Source organism: Stegodyphus dumicola, chromosome 5 (assembly GCF_044657685.1).
Source record: "Stegodyphus dumicola isolate Sdum_Otavi_A_Nest chromosome 5, ASM4465768v1".
Lineage (NCBI taxonomy): Eukaryota > Metazoa > Arthropoda > Arachnida > Araneae > Eresidae > Stegodyphus > Stegodyphus dumicola.
The window spans coordinates 99271831-99292507 of NC_140772.1; the positions used below are offsets into that span (position 1 = coordinate 99271831).

At 35.1% G+C, this 20677-nt stretch overlaps 1 protein-coding gene across 4 annotated transcripts in view; it reads left to right on the plus strand.

Moving 5' to 3' along the window:
* The first annotated feature begins 6476 nt into the window (after positions 1 to 6476).
* LOC118188644 (uncharacterized) overlaps positions 6477 to 20677 on the plus strand; it is an 84660-nt gene continuing 70459 nt past the window's right edge. The window contains exon 1 of one of the 4 annotated variants that reach the window (XM_085816897.1): positions 6477 to 7063. Coding sequence is in view for 2 of the 4 variants with exons in the window: in XM_085816895.1 (XP_085673021.1) it covers positions 7294 to 7336 (43 nt within the window). In the remaining 2 variants the exon portion in view is untranslated. Of the gene's footprint in view, positions 7064 to 7097; positions 7337 to 20677 lie in introns of those variants that run through there. The other 3 variants (XM_085816898.1, XM_085816896.1, XM_085816895.1) reach the window with 3 other exon arrangements.

The window sequence follows — 20677 nt, forward strand, 5'->3', positions numbered from 1 at the left end:
AAGTTGCAAAATGTGTTGGCGTGCTGCCTCCTCCTCAACCCGGATGTGCAGGGGAAGGAGACCAGCAAGTACGTTAATGGCATCGGTGGAGGTGGTGCGGTAGGCCCGTGTGATTCCCAATGCGAATGGTCGTTGTATGCTGTTAAGATGTCTGACCTTCCTTCCTTGCATTGGGTAGGCCCATACTGCGGCAGCATACGTCACTATCTTCTCGATGACTGTCGTGTACAATACCTTTTGAATATGGGGGTTAAGCCCCCATTTGTGACCATAAAAGAGTTTCATTTGTTTGGCTATGGCTGCCGTCCGGAGTTTGAGATCCTGCACGTGAGGGATCCAGGTCATCTTATGATCAAAAGTGACCCCTAAATATCTTAGCTGGTCCACTATCTGCAGACGTTGGTTGTTAATCTTTATGGTGGGGCGTCTTACTAAGGATCCTCCTTTTTTCGGAATTAAAAGGACTTTTGACTTATGTTCTGCAATTGTGAGTTTAAGTTTGGTACACTGATCATGAAAGATCGCGCAAACTTCATTGCAATTTTTCTGTAATTTTTCTCGCGTGGTACCCTTTACGATAAGCGCCGCGTCATCCGCGTATGCAATGATTTTAGTGTGCGCCGGCCACGTCGCTGTCAGTACTTCATTGAACGTTAAGTTCCATAAATGCGGCCCGGCGCACGATCCTTGCGGACATCCTCTAGTTTGCACCTTTTCGATAATGCCTGCATTATGCACCGCTAATAGCTTCCGATCCTGCAGGTAGTTGCTTATTATACTATATATGTTACTTGGGCAATTGGCCCTTCGTAATGCCTGCTTGATAGCCGGCCACCACAGCGTATCGAAAGCATTCTTTAGGTCTATGCTGACCATAGCCGTGTGGTGGCCGCTGTGTCTATTTTCCAGAATTGTCTCCTTTATATTATGGAGAGCATGCACCGTCGATGAACCAGTCCTGAAGCCATATTGGCTGCTGCTGAGATAACCGTTGAGATGCAAGTGGTGGCGCAGTCTGTTGATGATTAGCTTTTCCAACACCTTCCCCATCGCAGACAAAAGGCAGATGGGTCTGAATGATGAGGCTTCTGAAGGATCTCTGTTTTTCTTGAGGAATAATACCACTTGCCCTATTTTATATGGTGTTGGAAAAAGTCCTACTGACAGAAGCTTATTGAAATAGCTTACGAAGAATGTAGGGTATGCCTTTATGGTAGCTTTTACGATTGTGTAGTCCATGCCGTCTGTCCCGGGGGCTTTCTTACGCGGCAGACTTGCCAGCACTCTCCGCAGTTCTTGAAGCGTGAATTCCGGATCTGCTTCTGTGTCTACACTATTTGTATCTGCTCGAAGGGCAGCTTGTTCGGCGGTGTCTTGCTCTGCATCGTCCTGACTGAACACAGTATTTAAAACTACATTCAAAGTGTCAGTCGTGTAGCTTTGGCTGCTATCCAGTGATGACGGGATTTGAAGCTGCGAAGGCTTGAACACCTTCCCCGTTGCTATCTTGTGATGCAGCCCGTATACTTCTTTTGTATTGGAACAGAACTCTCTCCAAGATGTTACTTTGGCCTGGATGATCATCCTTTTGTATTTTGCTCGCTCTCTTTGAAAAATGGTGAGTGTGTCCGAGATGATCTCTAGCCGCCTCTCGTACTTCAATCTCCTTCGCAAAGCCCTGCATTTACGCTGTTGCTTCTGTAATGCGCCCGTCCACCAGTGCATTTCCTTTATCTTCTGAGGTTTTTTCTTGGGGAGATTTTGGTCACAAACTAATTGTAGGGTGTTCTGTAGCCTGATGGAGAAATTCTCTAAGTCTGCCATTGTGTCTGCATGCTGTAGCGCCGGTTCAAGAGTTTCCAGGTGCCTTTTAACCTTCCTAGTGAAGGTCACAACATTTTTCCCTCGGGATATGTTTAATTTTTAAATTGTATTCTTGAAGTTAAGAGCCTATCTTATGAAGCTGGGCGTTCTCAGAACACATATGTACGATGGCCGCACAGTCCGTACGTACTGTAATATGTACCAAATACAATATATTCAACAAGACTGCCAATGTTTCTCTAGGTAGCTGTATAATTTGAGTTGGACTAAATTTTTTGCTAAAATATGCTACCAGCTTTCCTTCTGGCATAAGCATAATTCCTACTACGAAATTAGATGCATCTGCTGCGATTTCTAACGTTCCATCCGCTTCAGAAAATTTCAAGACGGGGGCTTGGATTAATGCTCTTTTAAATTTTTCAATAGTCGAGTTCGCTTCCGCTGAGCAAGTGAACCTAGTAGTTTCCCTTTTTTAAATTTAATAAGGGCTCTGCTATAATCTTTAATGAATGATCTATAATAGGAGAACAAGTTCGATGCCAATTTCTTCGCAGTGCTAGATTAGCGGGTAATCTTTGGTTGCTGCATTTTTAAACTTTGTTTCTATTTCTCTCTCAGATATTTTAAATACCAGGTACCGAAGTTCTTCGGTTACGAACTGGCATTTTGCTGCATTCACTTTTAAACCTGCTTCCTTTAGAAACGAAAAAAACTTCTCGCAGATCCTGAATGTGCGCATCAGTTGCACTACTTGTGATTATTACGTTATTTAAGTGTATGAAATTTGATTTACCAATTACAGGCCTTAAGATTATATCCATTGCCCTTTTAAATGTAGCGGAGGCCCTGTACAGGCCAGGCAGTATTCTAAGGCATAAACCACTGCTTTGATAATTAATGCAGTTTTTGCCAGGTCCTCGTTGCTCGTGACTGCTGATATCTGAACATTTTTCTTTTCTATGTAGGAATACAAGGCTAGCGTAGGGACTGCTTGTGGGATTTAAATTTTGTTTTTGAGCGTGTCCGAAATAAGCCTTTTTTTTTATTATTTCTTCTTTGACTTTAACGTAGTTGTAGGGTTTTTCTCTACATCGGGGTTATTTCCTTCTTTAATCGAGTAACTCACAACATGTGTTAATCCTAATTATTGTAAATTAAATCTCAAAATTTCTTATCAAGTGCTCAAATTTTATTTTTTCCACCAGATGCGGTTATTTCAAGTCCAAGCTTGCGGCTCTCTTTCTCTCTGTCAGCTTGTTCATATCATGTTGTATTGCCTCTTCATGAAAATTAATTTGCGCGCCAGATGATTTTAAGAAATCCAACTATGAAATTACATTTAAATTCTTCATTGCACAAACGCATATGTACCCCTCTCCCCCCCCAAAAAAAATTGCCGTTTATTTTTAACTTAGACATTCAACCTCACTCTCCCTAGGCATTCACAGAGTTTTTCGTACGCCGTTATCACCTTGGCTCCTGCAACATAGGATAATCTATACTTTCTAAAATTTCGCCAAAAAGCTGTTTGCGTTTGATTGCCCAGTAAAGCATCTGGTGGAATTCCATTCAAACCAATTTGAATATTTCAATTTCCTAGCTGTATGGGCTAACCACGAGAACTTGCATCATGAGGAAATCCGATAATTCCCTTTAAATATGTAAAATGAGATTTCAGTGTAAATTATTTATTTATAATGATGTAAAAATTACAGAAACAGAAGTTAAAAGGTAATACATGGCATCAACTTTTGTACATTATCTTTGCAATAACTTTTCCATAGGCTGGATATCCTAACATAAAAGTGAATTATTTTTGGATTTTATTTGCTGTTTCTTTTTTAAACTACTTAAATGGCTTTGACATTGAACCTGACCTACAGATTATAAAAGCTAATGTTATTATTTCAGTCATCAAGGAAGTAATTATCTCGGTTTCGCATTCCCTTAATGATGAGTTTATCCATTATTCCTGTCATTATCTACTTATCATTATAAAGTTATTATCTACATATTATCATAAATAAAATTATGAATGGTGAAAACGTCTTTCGAACATTTTAGCTTAAATAAAATTATTTATTCGCGATACTAACGTTTTCCCTTAAACGTCCGCGTAATGTAATTTTTTTTTATTTGTTAATTTTTATTATTACTTTTTATGGGATGGGTGCATGAAAGCTTCAGCATGATAGAACGTTATCCTGAAAAACTCGATGAGTGATTTATAATGAAATGAAACACGTGTGCTTATAAAAAAAGGTATTGAATATAATGGACAATAATTACGTGAAAATGAGGCTGCGCGCCTTTGTCCTTAGTGGTAAACGTTACCATTCCGGTTCGTGATGCATTCCGCCCCGGAGGTGTGACTGACTAATGATTTCAGAATTCAAATAAAAATATATATACTGTGCAACAGGAACAGAAATGGCAACAGGCCAACGTAGTATTAAATTTAGGTATATAAACAACTCTAGATTCGACTGCATAGGTTTTCTTTGGAAGAGGAAGCGAAACACTTTCGAGGGCTAGCAAATTTAAAATTTTATTTTTTTAAAAATTAAATTTGTCTTGAATTCATCTTTTTCATCAGATAGCTCCATTTCGTGTGCGCCAGTTTATTTTAAGTTAAAAAAAGTGTAAAATTTACCCATCGAACGGTTTTATTCATGTTATAAAAACACATCTTCCGTCGTTAGAAACTTATATTAGTATTCTTTTGTTCTCTATTAAGCAACGAAAAGGTAATCATGAAAAGACGGAGTTTGATAAGTAACCGTAAGAGACTAGCACACGACCTTTCGTCCAATCTGTCTTCAAACTAAACTGATCATTGATCATATTTAAAGTAAATTTTCAAACTATTTTTCCCCATGTCCTCCTAACAGTTACATAAAATAAAACTTTAATATAAATTAAACTGCGCTAGCTTGAAGGTATCCAGAACTCATGTCGCACAAAATTAAATACAGAATATGAAATTAACACCCCTAATTAAATTTAAGCATAATTAAGTCTGCGCGAAATGATCGCGGGTAGTGAAACTGCATCGGCAAGTTAAATCGCCAGCAGCAGAAAAACTACAGCCTATGCTGCCAAGCATTTTCCGAAAAACCTAGAAGCTTACTTATACTTTAACTAATCTACGTCTTGGTGGAAGTTAATGAAAGTCATATTAAAGCCAAAATATTAAGATAATTATATTACTTAAAATAAAGCCTTATTCATTGATGCAAATTTTATTTGGTTTAATTTATGTAATAAGCATTCTTAATTAAACATCATTTTTACGCTTTGTTTAAAACGCTGGAATATTACAATCAAAATGAAGAGTACTTTTCTCCTGATTTATTCATTATGGTTTTAGCCACGCCACTGGACGAGTGATCAAGACCTCTGAATATTAGTAGTTAAACCAGGATTCGAACTCAGATACATCAGTAGATGCTTGGGTATTTTTCGTGCTTTTACCATGTGTACCGTCATTGCTAGGCTATTTGCCTTAGTATTCTCTCCGGAAATGCATCATTCCCTTAGGCAGATAGCCCTTGTGAAGGGCCATTTCGAATAATAAACATATCGAAGGAAACCTTTTGTGAGATGCTCATCGTTTTCAGTTTGCAAATTTGCCGCTTGATAAAACAGAAAGTACTAATTTATAATAGTAAGTTTTTCACATTGGTAGTCTAAATAGTTCGTTTTAAATACATGATTTTATATGCTCTATATCCTGAATTTCCATCATGAATCATGAATTCTTAAACTAGTACGCCTTTGTGATTGTTTAGCTTTAATTGTTTCAGACGTTAAGCTGTAATTTGCATACGAATATCAGATTGCAATTTTTTTAAATTTTAGGGTTTTCATATTTTTCACATTTTTAAAAATATTTTTAAAAAGTCAATAATAAACATTTTGAAGCTTTTAGACTGCAGTTTTTTTTAAATATATTAAAAGCAATATCTAATATTTTATAGTTAATTTTATTTTAATAAATACATACTTGCAATTTTCTTTTTACCTTACTATATACATGAAGACATATCATAGATCATATATTATCACATCATAGCTTATCATAGATTTAATGATACAGTATTAACTTTTTTTGCTTATGTTAGTTATTATATAGCCAATTATTCCTTTTCTATGCGGCCAGGAATTTCAGTTAGCTTCAGAGTTAGATTAAGATAATTTTTACAGAATAGTAATTTTAATAACAACAAATACAGCAAATTAATTTTTTACACGCAATACTAGGAATTTAACCCCGAACGCTTTGCGATATGATCCTTATTACCGAAAGGCAAGGAACGTAATGCATTCATCTTTTCTGGTAGGTATATGATAAGAAAATGAAGTAAAACGAAAATTCTATTTTGAAATCTTTGATCATCTCCTTCCTCGTTCATTGTTGATTTTTCGCGACGTTGGCGTCCTTCGAAATCGCATCCAAAGTATGCGAACAAATAAATAGAAAATTTAACGGTCCATCGGATGGCGTAAAGTGGAGTATTGCCCGTTGGAACCCGTTCTGGAAACCGGTCCTACAGCTAGCCACTGACTAACTTTCCCTTGGATCGAAAAGGAATCGAGGACAACTTTCTTTTTCTTTTCTTTTTTTTAAATTAAGTTCTGCCACTTTGATTCCACTGGGTCACTTCTACTCTCAGTATGCTCTACCACAGCCCACTATCATATCCATCCAATGATCGCTTTTTTTATCACTGTGTCCTCATACAATTTTCTTGAGTATCGCAGCACTTCAAGTGAATCGCGAAATCTTTGCGCGTATATTCTCTGTCTGACAATTGTTCAATAGCAATAACCAGCAACCGTTACTGGAATAAATCACTGAAACGTGCAAACGTTTATTGACCACGTTAATAGGGCGATGTTTGTTTTATCGATATCATAATCTGTGTTACGCAAAAAGTAAAAGCGAAAACCCACAAAAGGCTCAGTGAGTCCAGTAATTGATGTGTTGTCAATAACTATCATATCCAAGCCAAGAAAGAGAAAAGGTGTTGGCAAATAAATCTTTTTTTTTTTTTTCTTTCATATAAGTGATTCACGATCGTTGATCATAAAGAGCTCTAGACGGTGTGTGAAAGTGATCGGAATCTTTTTCTCATTTGTGTGCATGTGAGTCGTCGTAATACGGAGATCTGGGTCACGGTGGATATGGGCTGAATCCGAAACGCCCCCCTCAGGAGAACTCCCGTCTTCCCTAAAGGTGAGTGGAATTCCTTATGTTTCCCCTTCACTCTTCTTACCCGACAAGTCATGCATGACGATGTTTGTTTATGGTCGCAGTTCCACTTTCGCTTTTCGAATGGATATAGTTAATCGCTTGGCATGTTGAAGCCATTCGGTAATTTGTATTGAAGACATCAAGAAGATGAGGAACTTTAATGATGAGTAAGTTTAAAGACAGCCAATCAAAACTGCTTTGTTGATTTTTCCATGTTTCGCTATCCTCGATCTTTTCTGAGATATTCAGAAATTGGTAAGTTTTATGCGTTTAATTGGCAGGTTTATTCAAAAGGGCATAAATGCATGTGTTTCAGTTCAAAGACAGACTTTTCGCAGTAAGGGTTATAGATAAGCAGTTGTCTAAGTACGCAGACAAAAACCGAAAAAAAAAAAAAAAAAAAAAATGTAGAACCTTAAAAATATAACAAACTACATCTCATTGATACTGTGAATTAGCCAAAAAGCATTTTATTTTATTTCATATAAAAATCTAGGTCTTGAAAGAAAACTTCCTTGTTAGAAACATAAGCAAATTAATATGACAATTCTGTAACAACTTCTGTTTCCACGCTTTCAGTACAGATAGGATTTTCTCAGTTTTGTTCTGAATTGAACTTATCCTTGTAAAACAATTTACATAAAATGTAATTATGTGGTTATATTTATGCACATTTTTATAAAAATTATTAATAAATATATGCTACATCTGTAATAGATTTAATCATAAAACGTATATGTACTACTGTGTGCCGATAAAGCAATTTGCTTATTCCACGAATAGAGCAATTAAAGTCTCATATGCATTAGTTATACGTGTACTAATATTTTTATTATGACAAAAATTTCATTCAAAAATATGTTTATATGGATAAGGAGAATCACAATGTATGTAATATATTAATGATTTTATGCATGTTTTAATGCATCCGGATGTTTTTCTTGCTGAGAAAACATATTCGCATCTATTTAAAAATTAGTGATTGAATTTAATCTCTAATTCTTAAAAGTTTCATGAAAATTTTTTTTTCTATTGGAAAATGATAAATGATGCATAAGAATGTTTTTAAAAATTATAATCAATCATATAAAAAATCACATGTTTCTTAATTACTCCATAAATTCTTCGTTGTCTTTTTCATGAGGTGATATTTAGAAATTTTTGTTTAGAATGTATAAATTGAAGCATTTTTTTCATCGGAAAATTCTAATAACAGTCATTTAAAAATATATCTTGGTAGAATTACCGTTGGCTATGAGCTTAAGTTCCTTAAATTTGATCCCAGAGATATATGCAAGCTACAGAGATTCTCAAAAGAAGATAAAAAAATTATGAAAACTGTTTTAAAAGGAGGACATGAGGTGCTTGTAAATACGAAATCTAACATTTTATACTAATTTCACGGGAAAAAAATGTAATTAGTGGATTTGTAAGCCAAGCTGAAAAGCTAATAATCAGTATCATTTTGCCTAACACGGAATCGATAATCACTCATCTTTAATTAAGTAATATCTTCTTAAAACAGATCGATACCATTTAGAAATATTCATCGAAATGTGCTCTAAATCAGTAAATTCATTCTCGAATACTTCCATGAATTTTGATGGTTAATGTACAGAAATGTTTTATTTAACTTTTTAAACAGTAACAAATATTTTATTAACTGGACATTTTGCGTTACTGAACTATAATCAACAATTTTCAATTGAAGATCATGTAAAAATTAAATTTATACATACGGGATTCTGTGCGGGATGTTGGGGATGTTTTCAAAACGGTCCTAAGTTACTTCAAGAAACTTAGTAACTGGATGTGCATGTTTGCGTCTATTATTTAAGGAAATCAAACCAATGATTACCGTCTTTGAACTCTGCGCATCTGTTCCTCCTAGTATTCGTTTTTTATAAATCTGAAATAGATTTATGCGTAGGCGTTAATTGCTATTATTCGTAGTCCACTCAAGGTTCCACCGAACCTATTTTCTCTAGATAATAACGAAACAACATTTTAAAGTCTATTGTTCTTTAAAACCTGGTGGGAAAAGGAGATATTTATAATCTGTGTGCTATTTACAAAACAATAACATGCTAAGTATAGATCGGAATAACGCCTGTTTAAATTAAAATTAGACAAAATTTACAAGTAGGTTGATAGTAATTTTATTGAAAAGCTGCATGCATTTGTAAGGAGATTGCTACATAACATATAATAACATAAATTTAAACATGAGAGTACACCATGCAAATTTTCAGTATGATACGCAGTTACTGACATAGTCCACAAAACCTGTTTTCGGGTTGAACGCTGTCTTTCGTTGGTATTCAGATCGCACCAGATATCAGAATATCATTGATTAAATTTTTCTTGATTTATATTTAATAAAAAAATTTTCCTTAAATTTCTTTTAGTTTTTAGAATTTAATGACCAGATGCTTCTGTTAATATCTCTTTTCAGAGAATATAATGGTAACAATCGCTTCATCTTACGTCATACCTGCAATTATCTATTTCAATGTTTGTTGAATCTTACAAGACCTGCGAACGTTAGTAGTACATGATCCATACTATTGCGAAACTATATTAACCAACGGATATTACGCCCGATATTGCTAGAATAAGAGATTGAAATTAGTAATCTAGAAGTTAATTAAAATTTTAATGTAAGAAATTAAAATTTTGCAGGGAGTTCCTGATACACATGGTATTGTGCTTTGCTGTAAAATAGTCATTTCTATAAAATTTAAACCATTGTTTCTTCTGCTATAAAATAATCATTACCCTGAATTTTTTAAGGTTTTTTTCAGTGCAATTTTCTGATTTTAAAATTAATGCACAATTATAGTTTTTTGAACTCCAGCACGTGCTTCATAAACATTACATACGATAAGAAATAATTGTTGCGAAATTGTTAATTTTTCTTTGAGTAATGAGATGATCTATATAAACACAATGCGTTTACAACGTTTTAAGCCTAAGTTTGTTCAAAATCGAAAGCTGAAGAAGAAAGACATTCTTACTCCTTAACCTTCAATAGACAGTCCTTGTGAGTCCATATAGTGAATAAAATGTTCATCCGGCTGTTTGATTTCTTCAGAGAACTATCTTCTGGAATACTGTTACGCTTCTGGTCGAGGTTTTTAATCTCTGTAAATTTACTATTCTTATTAATTACGTAATGTAAATTTTAGACTTATATAATTAGGTTTATTTATTTATTCTATGACTTTATAATTAGAGCCTTTGGCCTTATATCATTTTGGTTAAATACTCATGGCATTCTAGTGTAGAGAGCTTCTCCAGATCTCGTCCCTATCAGCTCCTAAATATTTATTGTTGCTGATATTAAATACAGAGTCTATATAAATAAATGGCAGGATCGTGACATCTCCATGAAAAGGTATTAAGCGAAATGGATTGAAAACGCTTTTATGTGATACAGTCATTCTAAAAGATAACGAAAAATATTTATAAGTGTACCATTTACAACATGACATACGTGACATTCAGTATCTCTCCATATTCTGAGGTAATACTTGCAATTGTTTATGTGATTCTCTCTTTGAACTGGTCAAAATTTTCAGTTTTCCCACTGAAAATATAATTTTTAATAAAGCTTCAGAAGAAGAAGTCAAGGGGAAAAGGATCAGAACTTTCTACGGTTTAGTTCTGACAATTCATTGTCCTGGAAATCGACGATTCAACTTGTCTCGCATGTTTCTGAAAATAGGCTGATTCTTTTTTAACTAAGATCAACAATTAAGTATCTTATACTTTAGTTTGAACAGTCTGAGGGAACAAAATAATCTGTAAGATGTCCAAGTACACATTGAAGATGAATATTAGTTTCAACAAAAGAAAAAAAGACTAAACACATTATAACTCTTAAGGCGACTCTAAATATTAACCTTAGGAGAATTTTCAAATGGTTCACGAACGAAAAGTGGATTTTCAGAGCTCTGAGAAACATACTTTCATATGCATATACTCTTGTTTTTCCTTGAATTAAATAAAAGCTCTTACAGTCCATTTTGTACAATATATTCTGCACAGAAACCTCATAAAATCTCATTATTCATTCTCAAGATCCTATATAAGAATACATTAGGAAAAATGAGTAAATCTTATCTTCCAAAACACTATTAAGGTATTTTTGAGGGGATTAATTGATCAATCAAGACAAAGTTTTCTGCACAGAAGATAAATCACATTACTTAGATGAATAAATACAAATAAATTAAGTGTCTGCAAAATAAATAAAATTATCTTCTATGCAGGTCTTTTCTGTAATTTACTCTATTGTTTGTTGTAACTGATCAGGTTTGGTAAAGACTGCTTCTTCATCTGCATATTTCGTCGCTTAGGAAAATTATTACGTACATATTATAGAGATAGGAGATCTAAAATTGAATATATTTGCATTTGATGTCCTTATACTATAAGGAAGGATATCTGTTCTAAGAAAAATCCTTTGTTCAGTAGTTGCGCGTAATTTCAATGATATATATTGAAAATTATAATATTTTGTTTTCAAAGAAAAAGTATCCATTATTATACATCCTGTCAGAAAAACACAAAGGTAAACTTCCTATTATTATTAGGAAGCTTTGCGAATTTCATCAGTTATTCTTGTGATCTGATGAGATATCGTTATACTAAATGTGATAAAAGTATCTGACCGTGTCTGAGATTAAATGGTTAACTTAATAAACTTTCTTCCTGACTTTCATTCAATATTCGCTTGTTTTGCTGATGATGCAACTGCGGAATTTAAATCAGTTCAACCTATACTTGCAATCAAAAGACTCAGACTTATGATAACTATACAGAAACCTGATGTCAAAATTTGAAAATGTCTATTAAAGCCTCCAAATCTCAGCTCCTTACCTTCTGATGCGTTTACACGAGGTGTATGTTTAATTTTTTTTAGTGTTTCTGGTTCTACTGTTTTAACCGCGTTCAGCGCGTCTCTGATTTGAACCTTGAATCATTTGTTTTAGTCTGTCGTTTATGAGAGCCTCAAACTAAACAAAAATTTAGTGCCGTTTTTATCATGCACTTACAGGAGGCTTACGAATTTTTTATGACTTTTGTATCATATGAATTTAAACACGTCCTAATCTTGCTTTGACTTCAAGCTCGAAAACTTTATTTCAGTTTGAATCGAGCATCTTGAAATCGAAAAGAATCTCCTTCCATCAAGGTGATTTACTTATTGTTGAGAACCTCTACTTCATACCATCAAAATTTGCAGATATTTTAATTCTAGGGCACATTCGTTTCCATCGCATTTTATCTTTAATTTAAACCTGATATAGCCTTTTAGTTCTGATACTCCCTTTTTTACTTCCTTGTACGAAGTATCGTATTCGCAAAATATTTCAAGTGCCATGTTTCAACGGAAATATCCATTTTGACAGCTACTGAATCCCTTTTTACTATTGTTTTGCATAATGTCTGTACGTACAAATAAAGAACTCTTTCTTTCAAAAGGATTGCAAAACGGATTCAAATGGATTCAAAACGGATATTTTTCGTTACATTTATTACGAAATAAAGGAAGTATTGTAATCATGAAAAATTCTGAGTACCATATTTCAATGAAAATATACATTTTGACCACTCTCGAATGCAATTTAACGATGTTTTTGCGTGACATCTGTACGTAAGGACAGAATAAAAGACTCTTTTTCTCCCCAAGCGAATTATAAAACTGATTAAAAATGGATTAAGAAAAGGTTTTTTTTTTTGGCTTCTGTACGTACGTACATATGTATCTCGAATAAGTGAAAAATAAGTAGCCTCAGAATATTGAAATTTTGTATATAGGACTGCTATAGCATATAGTTATGTACCTCTCTTTTTGGTGGCAATCAGTCACACCAAAAGTGTACATATATATATATACATATATATTTTTTAACAAATATATATATATATATATATATATATATAATATATATATAAACATATATACCCACTCTGTTACTCGGCTCCATGAGCTCAGTTTCTTTATTCTTATATGTATTTAAAGTTATCAGGTTCAATGTTCCGTCTTACCTTCTTCGGGAACATGCAAGGACCTGACTCGGAACAGAGAGCTTACTAAAGCTATGTTCAAAACTGTGGGAAGTAGACAGGATACACAAGAAGGGTATACAAAACCCTTTATTTTTTTCTATTTACAATAACTTCCGTACTTCGGAATACACAGACCTGCTACTTGGGGTCTAACGTAAAAATATAAAAAATAGAACTAAACTCTAATTTAACTTTAAAATAATAAACGTGGAAGATTGGCCTTATATTGCCAGGAAGCCGTATGTAGTACAGATAACTGAGAACACTACAATACGTTTAAAAATTATCAAGAGGATTAAAACCTCTGCCCTGGAAGGCAACAGCAACTGAGTAAAACTTCTGAGGTAAGCGGCCTGCTTCGACTAACTGCTTCCTCTCTCTCGCTTGGCAAAAAGCCACAACTTAAGTACTTGGCGTTCGCCAGACAAACTTTGCATAAATACTTTAATGCTTATAATTCTGGCCGGAAGTAGAAAATAAGAAGTGATAGTAAAGATTTAAAATAAAATAAACGTTAGTAAAACTTAAGATCCTTACATACTTCCCGCCAGAGTTAATTAGTTTGAAACTGAGGTCTAAAACGACCTTGTTGAAAACTTTTAGCTCTAGAATCTAACGCGAGGCCAATCTTTTACAAACATTTTTCGCTAGAAACTAGAAATTTAAAAGAAAGAAATTTGTTTTTACAATAGCAGCTCCCAGGATACACAATTTTTTCATCTGTACTGCATCTAAACAGGAGCTTTTATTCAAATCTGGTTCCTTCCAGAGATCTGGAAGGAAAACTAGTTTAATGAAATGTTACACAATGAAATGGCAAGTAACATGTATAATTATATTTCTCATAACATTCTTATTTCATTCATGACTATTTTAATTATCTCTCCCCGTGCTCTCTGACATGTGTTGTAAAAGAACACCAAACACGAATGTGTTTATGTCTATGTGTTCAACACTTCCTCCTACAATCAAAACACTAACGTGTTAAATTTCAACATACCAAGACCTCGTAACACACCCTAATTTCAACTCTAAACCCTGAGGTACTATTCTGAAAGTGGCTAACTCTGAAGTGTAGCGTCAGAGAGCCTAACTACATCATTCAACCTTTAACACATATTCACCACGATTTAGTCTTTTTACAGTCACACGAATAAAAAAATTTTAACATTACTTTCACTTTTACCATATCACGGTATTTCTTAACATTTAAAATAACAGTTCACATTGTATATAAGAACATATTAACATGCCGTTAATTTTATACATTTGAAAACATACATTAGTAGTACATTGTTAACTTCTATTCTTTTCAAAGCAAGTGCCAATTCTTTCTACATTGAAATAATACATTTCAAAAAGTCTTTCAGACTAAAACTTCTTTCTTGCCAGAATGTTTTAAATAATATTTATACAATAACTTTTTACAATATTTAAGTCTTTACACAACGCTATTATACATCAACTTTAGTTTTACGCGCGAGTAATTGAAAAAACATAATACCAAAATCGGTAACAACTCATTTCTCGCCCTTTTGGCGATAAAGGTAGACCTCGCATGAGGTAAAACTTCTTGAAATCTGCCACTTGCAGTAAGAATGAAAGATGAACTTAAGTTTGCAAAGTAACATAAAATTTTACTTATCTTTGTGATATTCGGCCATTATTTTCTGGGCCCAGTCCTTAAAGGTAGTGCAGATAGTTGTTTGATTTATCCTCCTTCTTGTACGGGCTCGCCCTTCAGTTCCTTCCTCTAGATGCTTTCTTTTTTCTCCAGTTCTGTCTCCCTTGAATACCTTCTTTTTCTCCTCTGCTTGTGGTCTTGTCCGTTTGATGGCAGCTGGTCTTGGCGGAACCGGGAAACTTCTTTCGTGTTTCTGCTTGGACCTCGTTGCTGGCCGTTCAAATTTTCCTTGTAACTTTTCCTCCGTCGCTGGTGGCCCTTCCGCAGTTCGGCGACATTTGCTGTGGAGAGTCCTGTCGGATGAGTAGATCTTCCGTTTTAGAGCTTATAGTTGCCGTCATTTCTCCTGGTTCTCCTTGCATACGTCGTCCTTCTCCCTTCTTCATTCTGGGGGTGTTTGTGAACTCTCTTTTCTGGACGGTGGAACGGCTTCTTTTTCTTGCTACCTTCAATTTTTCCGCGGGGAAATTTTCTTTTCACTTGCTCCTGCCTCTTAGTGGCTTGCCCTTGTACTTGTCGTTTTTCCACCTCTGGAACTTGTACCTGCGGTGTCTGCCGTACCGGATCCTGCAAAAGATCTGAAAAGATTTGCATTTTATTACGATCGAAGTAGGGCTTGATTTGATCCATATTTGCGGAACAGGTTTCACCATTTCTTGCCTTTAACACTACTACAGCGTGAGTTATTTTCTCTATAATATATGGTCCTTCAAATCGTGGAAAAAATTTGGCAGTTTTATCTTCTGGTGCTGAAGAAAGTGAATGCTTAATTTTTAAAACTTCATCCCCTACTTTATAAGTTACTCCCCGTCGTTTCAAGTCATAATAGAGTTTCTGTTTTCTCTGTGCTACTTCAGTATTCTTCTTTGCTTCCTTAATTAGTTTTTCTATATCACCCATTTTAAATTCTGGGGCTCTTTGTTTCACATAAAATAATTTATCTAACGGCGTTATAATCTTTCTGCCTAAAATTAACTCAGCAGGAGTTTTGCCCGTTGTATCATGTTTTGCGGTCCTAAGGGCGAAAGCAAATTCATTGACATAGTTATCCCAGCTTTTATGAAAATTTTTAACATAACTACGGATAATTTTCACTCTATTTCTATTGACCCGTTCCGCTATATTTGATTGCGGCCGATACGGGACCATTTTTAAATGACGTATGCCCAGTTTTTGGCACATGTCTTCAAATATATTACTTACAAATTGAGGACCATTATCCGATATAACTTTTAGGGGCGCCCCGTATTTTAAAATATATTTATTTAAAATAGAATCAGTAACTAATTTCGCGGAGGCTCGTTTTAAGGGAACAATTTCGGTCCATTTACTAAAATGATCAACCATAACAAGGAGATAGCGACTTTTGTTTAACTGACTTTTTGGGAAAGGGCCCAATAAATCGATGCCGATTATTTCATTTGGAAATTCGGATTTAATACTATTTAGAAACCCGGCCGGGCGGAAATTAATATAATTAACGGCTTGACATGTTGGGCAGGACTGGACATACGCCCTTGTTAACTTTTGCAGTTCAGGAAAGTAGACTGCCTCGCGTACGCGTTGGATAGTTTTTCGAATACCAGCATGAGAAGCTAAAGGGCTGTCATGGAGCTCATGCAGGATATTTAATCTAAGACTAGCTGGGATAACAGGTCGAAATTCGTTGTTGGAATTCGCAGTTTTTGTATAAAATAATAGACCATCTATTAGTTCGTAATGGGCCGCCGTATTTCTTATCGCCACAATATCTTGGTGGCTAAAATTTTCAGGATCCTTCAAATACTCATAAATACTTCCAAACTCAGGATCCTTACCCAGTTCGGTTATTACAGTTTCTCGGGAATTTATTGTACATGCTGTGAGTATTGCCACCTTTACAGTATTACCTTGTTCATCTATTTTAATTCTTGATAGGGCATCTGCTACGATATTTTCCTTTCCGGGGGTATGTTTGATTACCAGATTATATTCTTGTAGCTTGAGTGCCCATCTTATTAACCTTGGGGATAAGTTTTTCCCTGAGTACAATCTAGTTACTGCCGCATGATCAGAGTACACTGTTATTGGCGTCTTTCCAAAATAGACTCGGAATTTTTGCACTGCTAACAGAACTGCAAGTGCCTCTCTCTCGGTCCCGGAATAGTTTCTTTGTGTTTGATTTAAAGTTCGGCTAAAAAATGCCACGGGTTGCTGATTTTGCGAAAGTACCGCTCCTACCGCATAATCTGAAGCATCCGCTGAAATTTCTAAATTCTCATCCTTTTCAGGAAATTTCAACACAGGGGCTTGCGTTAATGCTTGTTTTAATTTTTCGAAAGCACTATTGGCTTCGGCCGTCCACGAGAATCTTGCCTTTTTCCTTTTTAATTTTAACAATGGCTCAGCGATAGCTGCAAAATCTTTTATAAAGGACCTATAATATGAACAAAGTTCTAGAAAAGAAGAGAGCTTCTTCGCCGAGGTTGGAGTCGGATACTTTTGTACAGTCGGATACTTTTGCACGAACTGGTTTCATCGTCAGCTTAAGGGACGCTTCATTAAAATCCAGCGTTGCTTGTGCTTCTGAAAGAAAATCTATTCCTAAAATTATATGTGCTTGCAGATTCTTTACTATAAAAAACATCACCTATACTTGTTCGTCCTTGATACGGACATACAGAGGTACTTTACCTATACACTTACATTTTTCTCCTTGCGCCGCTAACACTGTCGTATTATCCGAATTATATATGCGGTATTTGCGAAAATACTTCCTAAAAAATTCTTCTGCCACACAGGAACACTGCGCGCCTGTATCCAGGAGTGCGGTGGCTGGGATATTATTCACCAACACTTCAATCTTCGGAAGAGTCAAATTTTTCACCATTACTGTATTTAACTTGAAGGAAGAGGGGTTTTCTTGGCCTTCGGATTTCCGAACCCTCCCGTCAGCAGAAATCCGTTTTAGTTTAAATTATTTTTCATTTCCGTGCTTTCCTTCTTTTTCCCCTGGCCTTGAGACTTTTTTTCTGGATTGCTATTGAACTGTCGATGTTCGCCGGCTCTTTTTGAATGCTCGGGTTTCCTTGCCCACTGATTCGCTTTGCTTCCGTAGCCGTGTGCTTGAGTTTGCTGTAGTCTTGGCGCACCAAATTGGTTTCACTCTTGATATTGGCGTCTTCTTTCAATGTCCGCCTTTCTTCTACTTTCAAACTGGATTGCTAGCTCAAATAACTTTTCCAGTGTAGTCGGATTTCTTAATTCAATAAAGTCTTGCACTTGGGGCAGTAACCTCGGCAAAATCACTTGAATTATTTCAGGATCCGGACGGTTTCCATACAAGAGTTTGAAGACGTGAATTTTTCTTAAAATAAAGCTTGAGAGATTTTCGATTCTTTGTTGATATATGCTGAAAAGTTCAGTTTCTAATTTCGCACGATCCCTTACAACAGGCAAGGCTTTTAGTAGAGCAGTCTTGAAATTGTCGTAAGTATAGGTGGGACTTCCCGCTTGACCCAAGAGACTTCTGCCTATACATTTGAACCAATTAAGCGCTTGGCCCCTCAAAGCGCTGGAAGCTAACTTTTTGAAATTCGTGCACGGGGTAGAGCAGGAAGTGGTCATCCAGTTTTTCCAAAAAACTGGTTACCGGTGAGTTTCCATTAAATGTTGCTTCTGGTTTCATCGAAGGGCGCATGGTCTGGACGATGTAACCAAATCCTTCCAGGGCGGCAGCTGGCATTTCTGGATTCTGAGCCGCTTCTGCAGGCAGCACAGGTTCTTCTTGAAACTCGGCCATGGTTATTCTTCTTCGTTGGGCGCCACTATCAGGTTCAATGTTCCGTCTTACCTTCTTCGGGAACATGCAAGGACCTGAATCGGAACAGAGAGCTTACTAAAGCTATGTTCAAAACTGTGGGAAGTAGACAGGATACACAAGAAGGGTATACAAAACCCTTTATTTTTCTCTATTTACAATAACTTCCGTACTTTGGAATACACAGACCCGCTACTTGGGGTCTAACGTAAAAATATAAAAAATAGAACTAAACTCTAATTTAACTTTAAAATAATAAACGTGGAAGATTGGCCTTATATTGCCAGGAAGCCGTATGTAGTACAGATAACTGAGAACACTACAATACGTTTAAAAATTATCAAGAGGATTAAAACCTCTGGCCTGGAAGGCAACAGCAACTGAGTAAAACTTCTAAGGTAAGCGGCCTGCTTCGACTAACTGCTTCCTCTCTCTCGCTTGGCAAAAAGCCACAACTTAAGTACTTGGCGTTCGCCAGACAAACTTTGCATAAATACTTTAATGCTTATAATTCTGGCCGGAGGTAGAAAATAAGAAGTGATAGTAAAGATTTAAAATAAAATAAACGTTAGTAAAACTTAAGATCCTTACAAAGTTTGCATTTTATGTTTTAAATTATTGAATTATGTTGTTCTTATCTTCCGGTTACGATTTGTATGCCTTCACTTAACCTGCATGTTATAATTAAAGAATTATCAATAATTTAAAAGTTGTTTAAGTGAGGCTAAGCCTAATTTTTTTACCATAGCAGCCATATTTGTTTACTTCTGAAACTTAGCAGAATCAGAATAACGGATTTGTTGCCAATCTAGAGAAACTAAGCTTCAAAACAACAAAGCAACGTCTTCTTTTATTATTGCGAATTAAATCATGCTTAATCCATTCTGGAATTATCATTAATGATTACGATCTGGAATTATCATAAGTTATTAAATTATCTCATATATCAACATAGAAGATATATGGGATAATGGTGGAATCAGCATAGCGCGCGCAACAAATTAAGTCAGTTTCTACGCCTTCAGTGTCCTTTTGTAGAGTGAGAAGAAAAGTAAATTTTCTGTTTTATGCAAAAAAAAATCTGCCTTTTGCACGCTGGCCGAATTGTTTGTTTTTTCCTAAAAACTGTAATTTTAATTGTAAAAAATGTTTTTAAATTGCTTTAACTGTATTTGGTGTTTTATGTTTTTCTATATCTTTAAATTTTTAACATAGATATTTTGAGTTTTTATGTATTTTTGCCTTGTCGCGAGGTGAGAGCTGAATTAATTGAATGAGAAGTATATCTGTAATGAAATTCGAGGAAATAAGTTTAAATGAAATGCAGGAAAAAATGCGTATAATTTAATATTCCGTATAAGGAAGTCATATGGTGCACACATCAGATTTTTTAATATATTTGATATTTTAACTGTGTAGAAGACACTGGCTGAAGGTGAAGGCATACAGACGAAAATAAAACAAAAACTGGATTTTGACGAATCACCAATCTTTATTTTCACACATAACAAATTATTTTGGCAGACTTTTATTCAATTACGTATTATTAGTTAAATACGATAATTTTTATGCACACTGGCTTTAAAAGTACGACGTAAGCATCTTAGACAGGAAAGCATAAGCAGGGCGGAGATACAGAGTAGAAGTTAAGAAAAGAAATGACCATAGTTGCTTGCGAAGCAGTATTTATGCTAAGTAGATGCATAAGTATAACTAAGCTGCTATTGGCTAATTTTAGGTTTTGGTTACCTTTTTCAAACAGCTTTATGTAATATGGAAAGATCTCGAATTTTGGAGAACAGAGGAATTTAGGGGAGAATACCAAATTTAGAATAGTCAATTTTAAGGTTGCCAATCATTTCTTAGCGTAGCCATCGTATTTTATTACATAAAACACACACACACACACACGTATCCAGCTTAAAAGTCCTTATCCGGGCTTTATTTTCGCAATTCATTATTGTAGCCATATACTTTCAGTTACAGGAGTGTTTTAAATGACGAAATTTTTCATGTCAATGTCAGATTTAAAAAA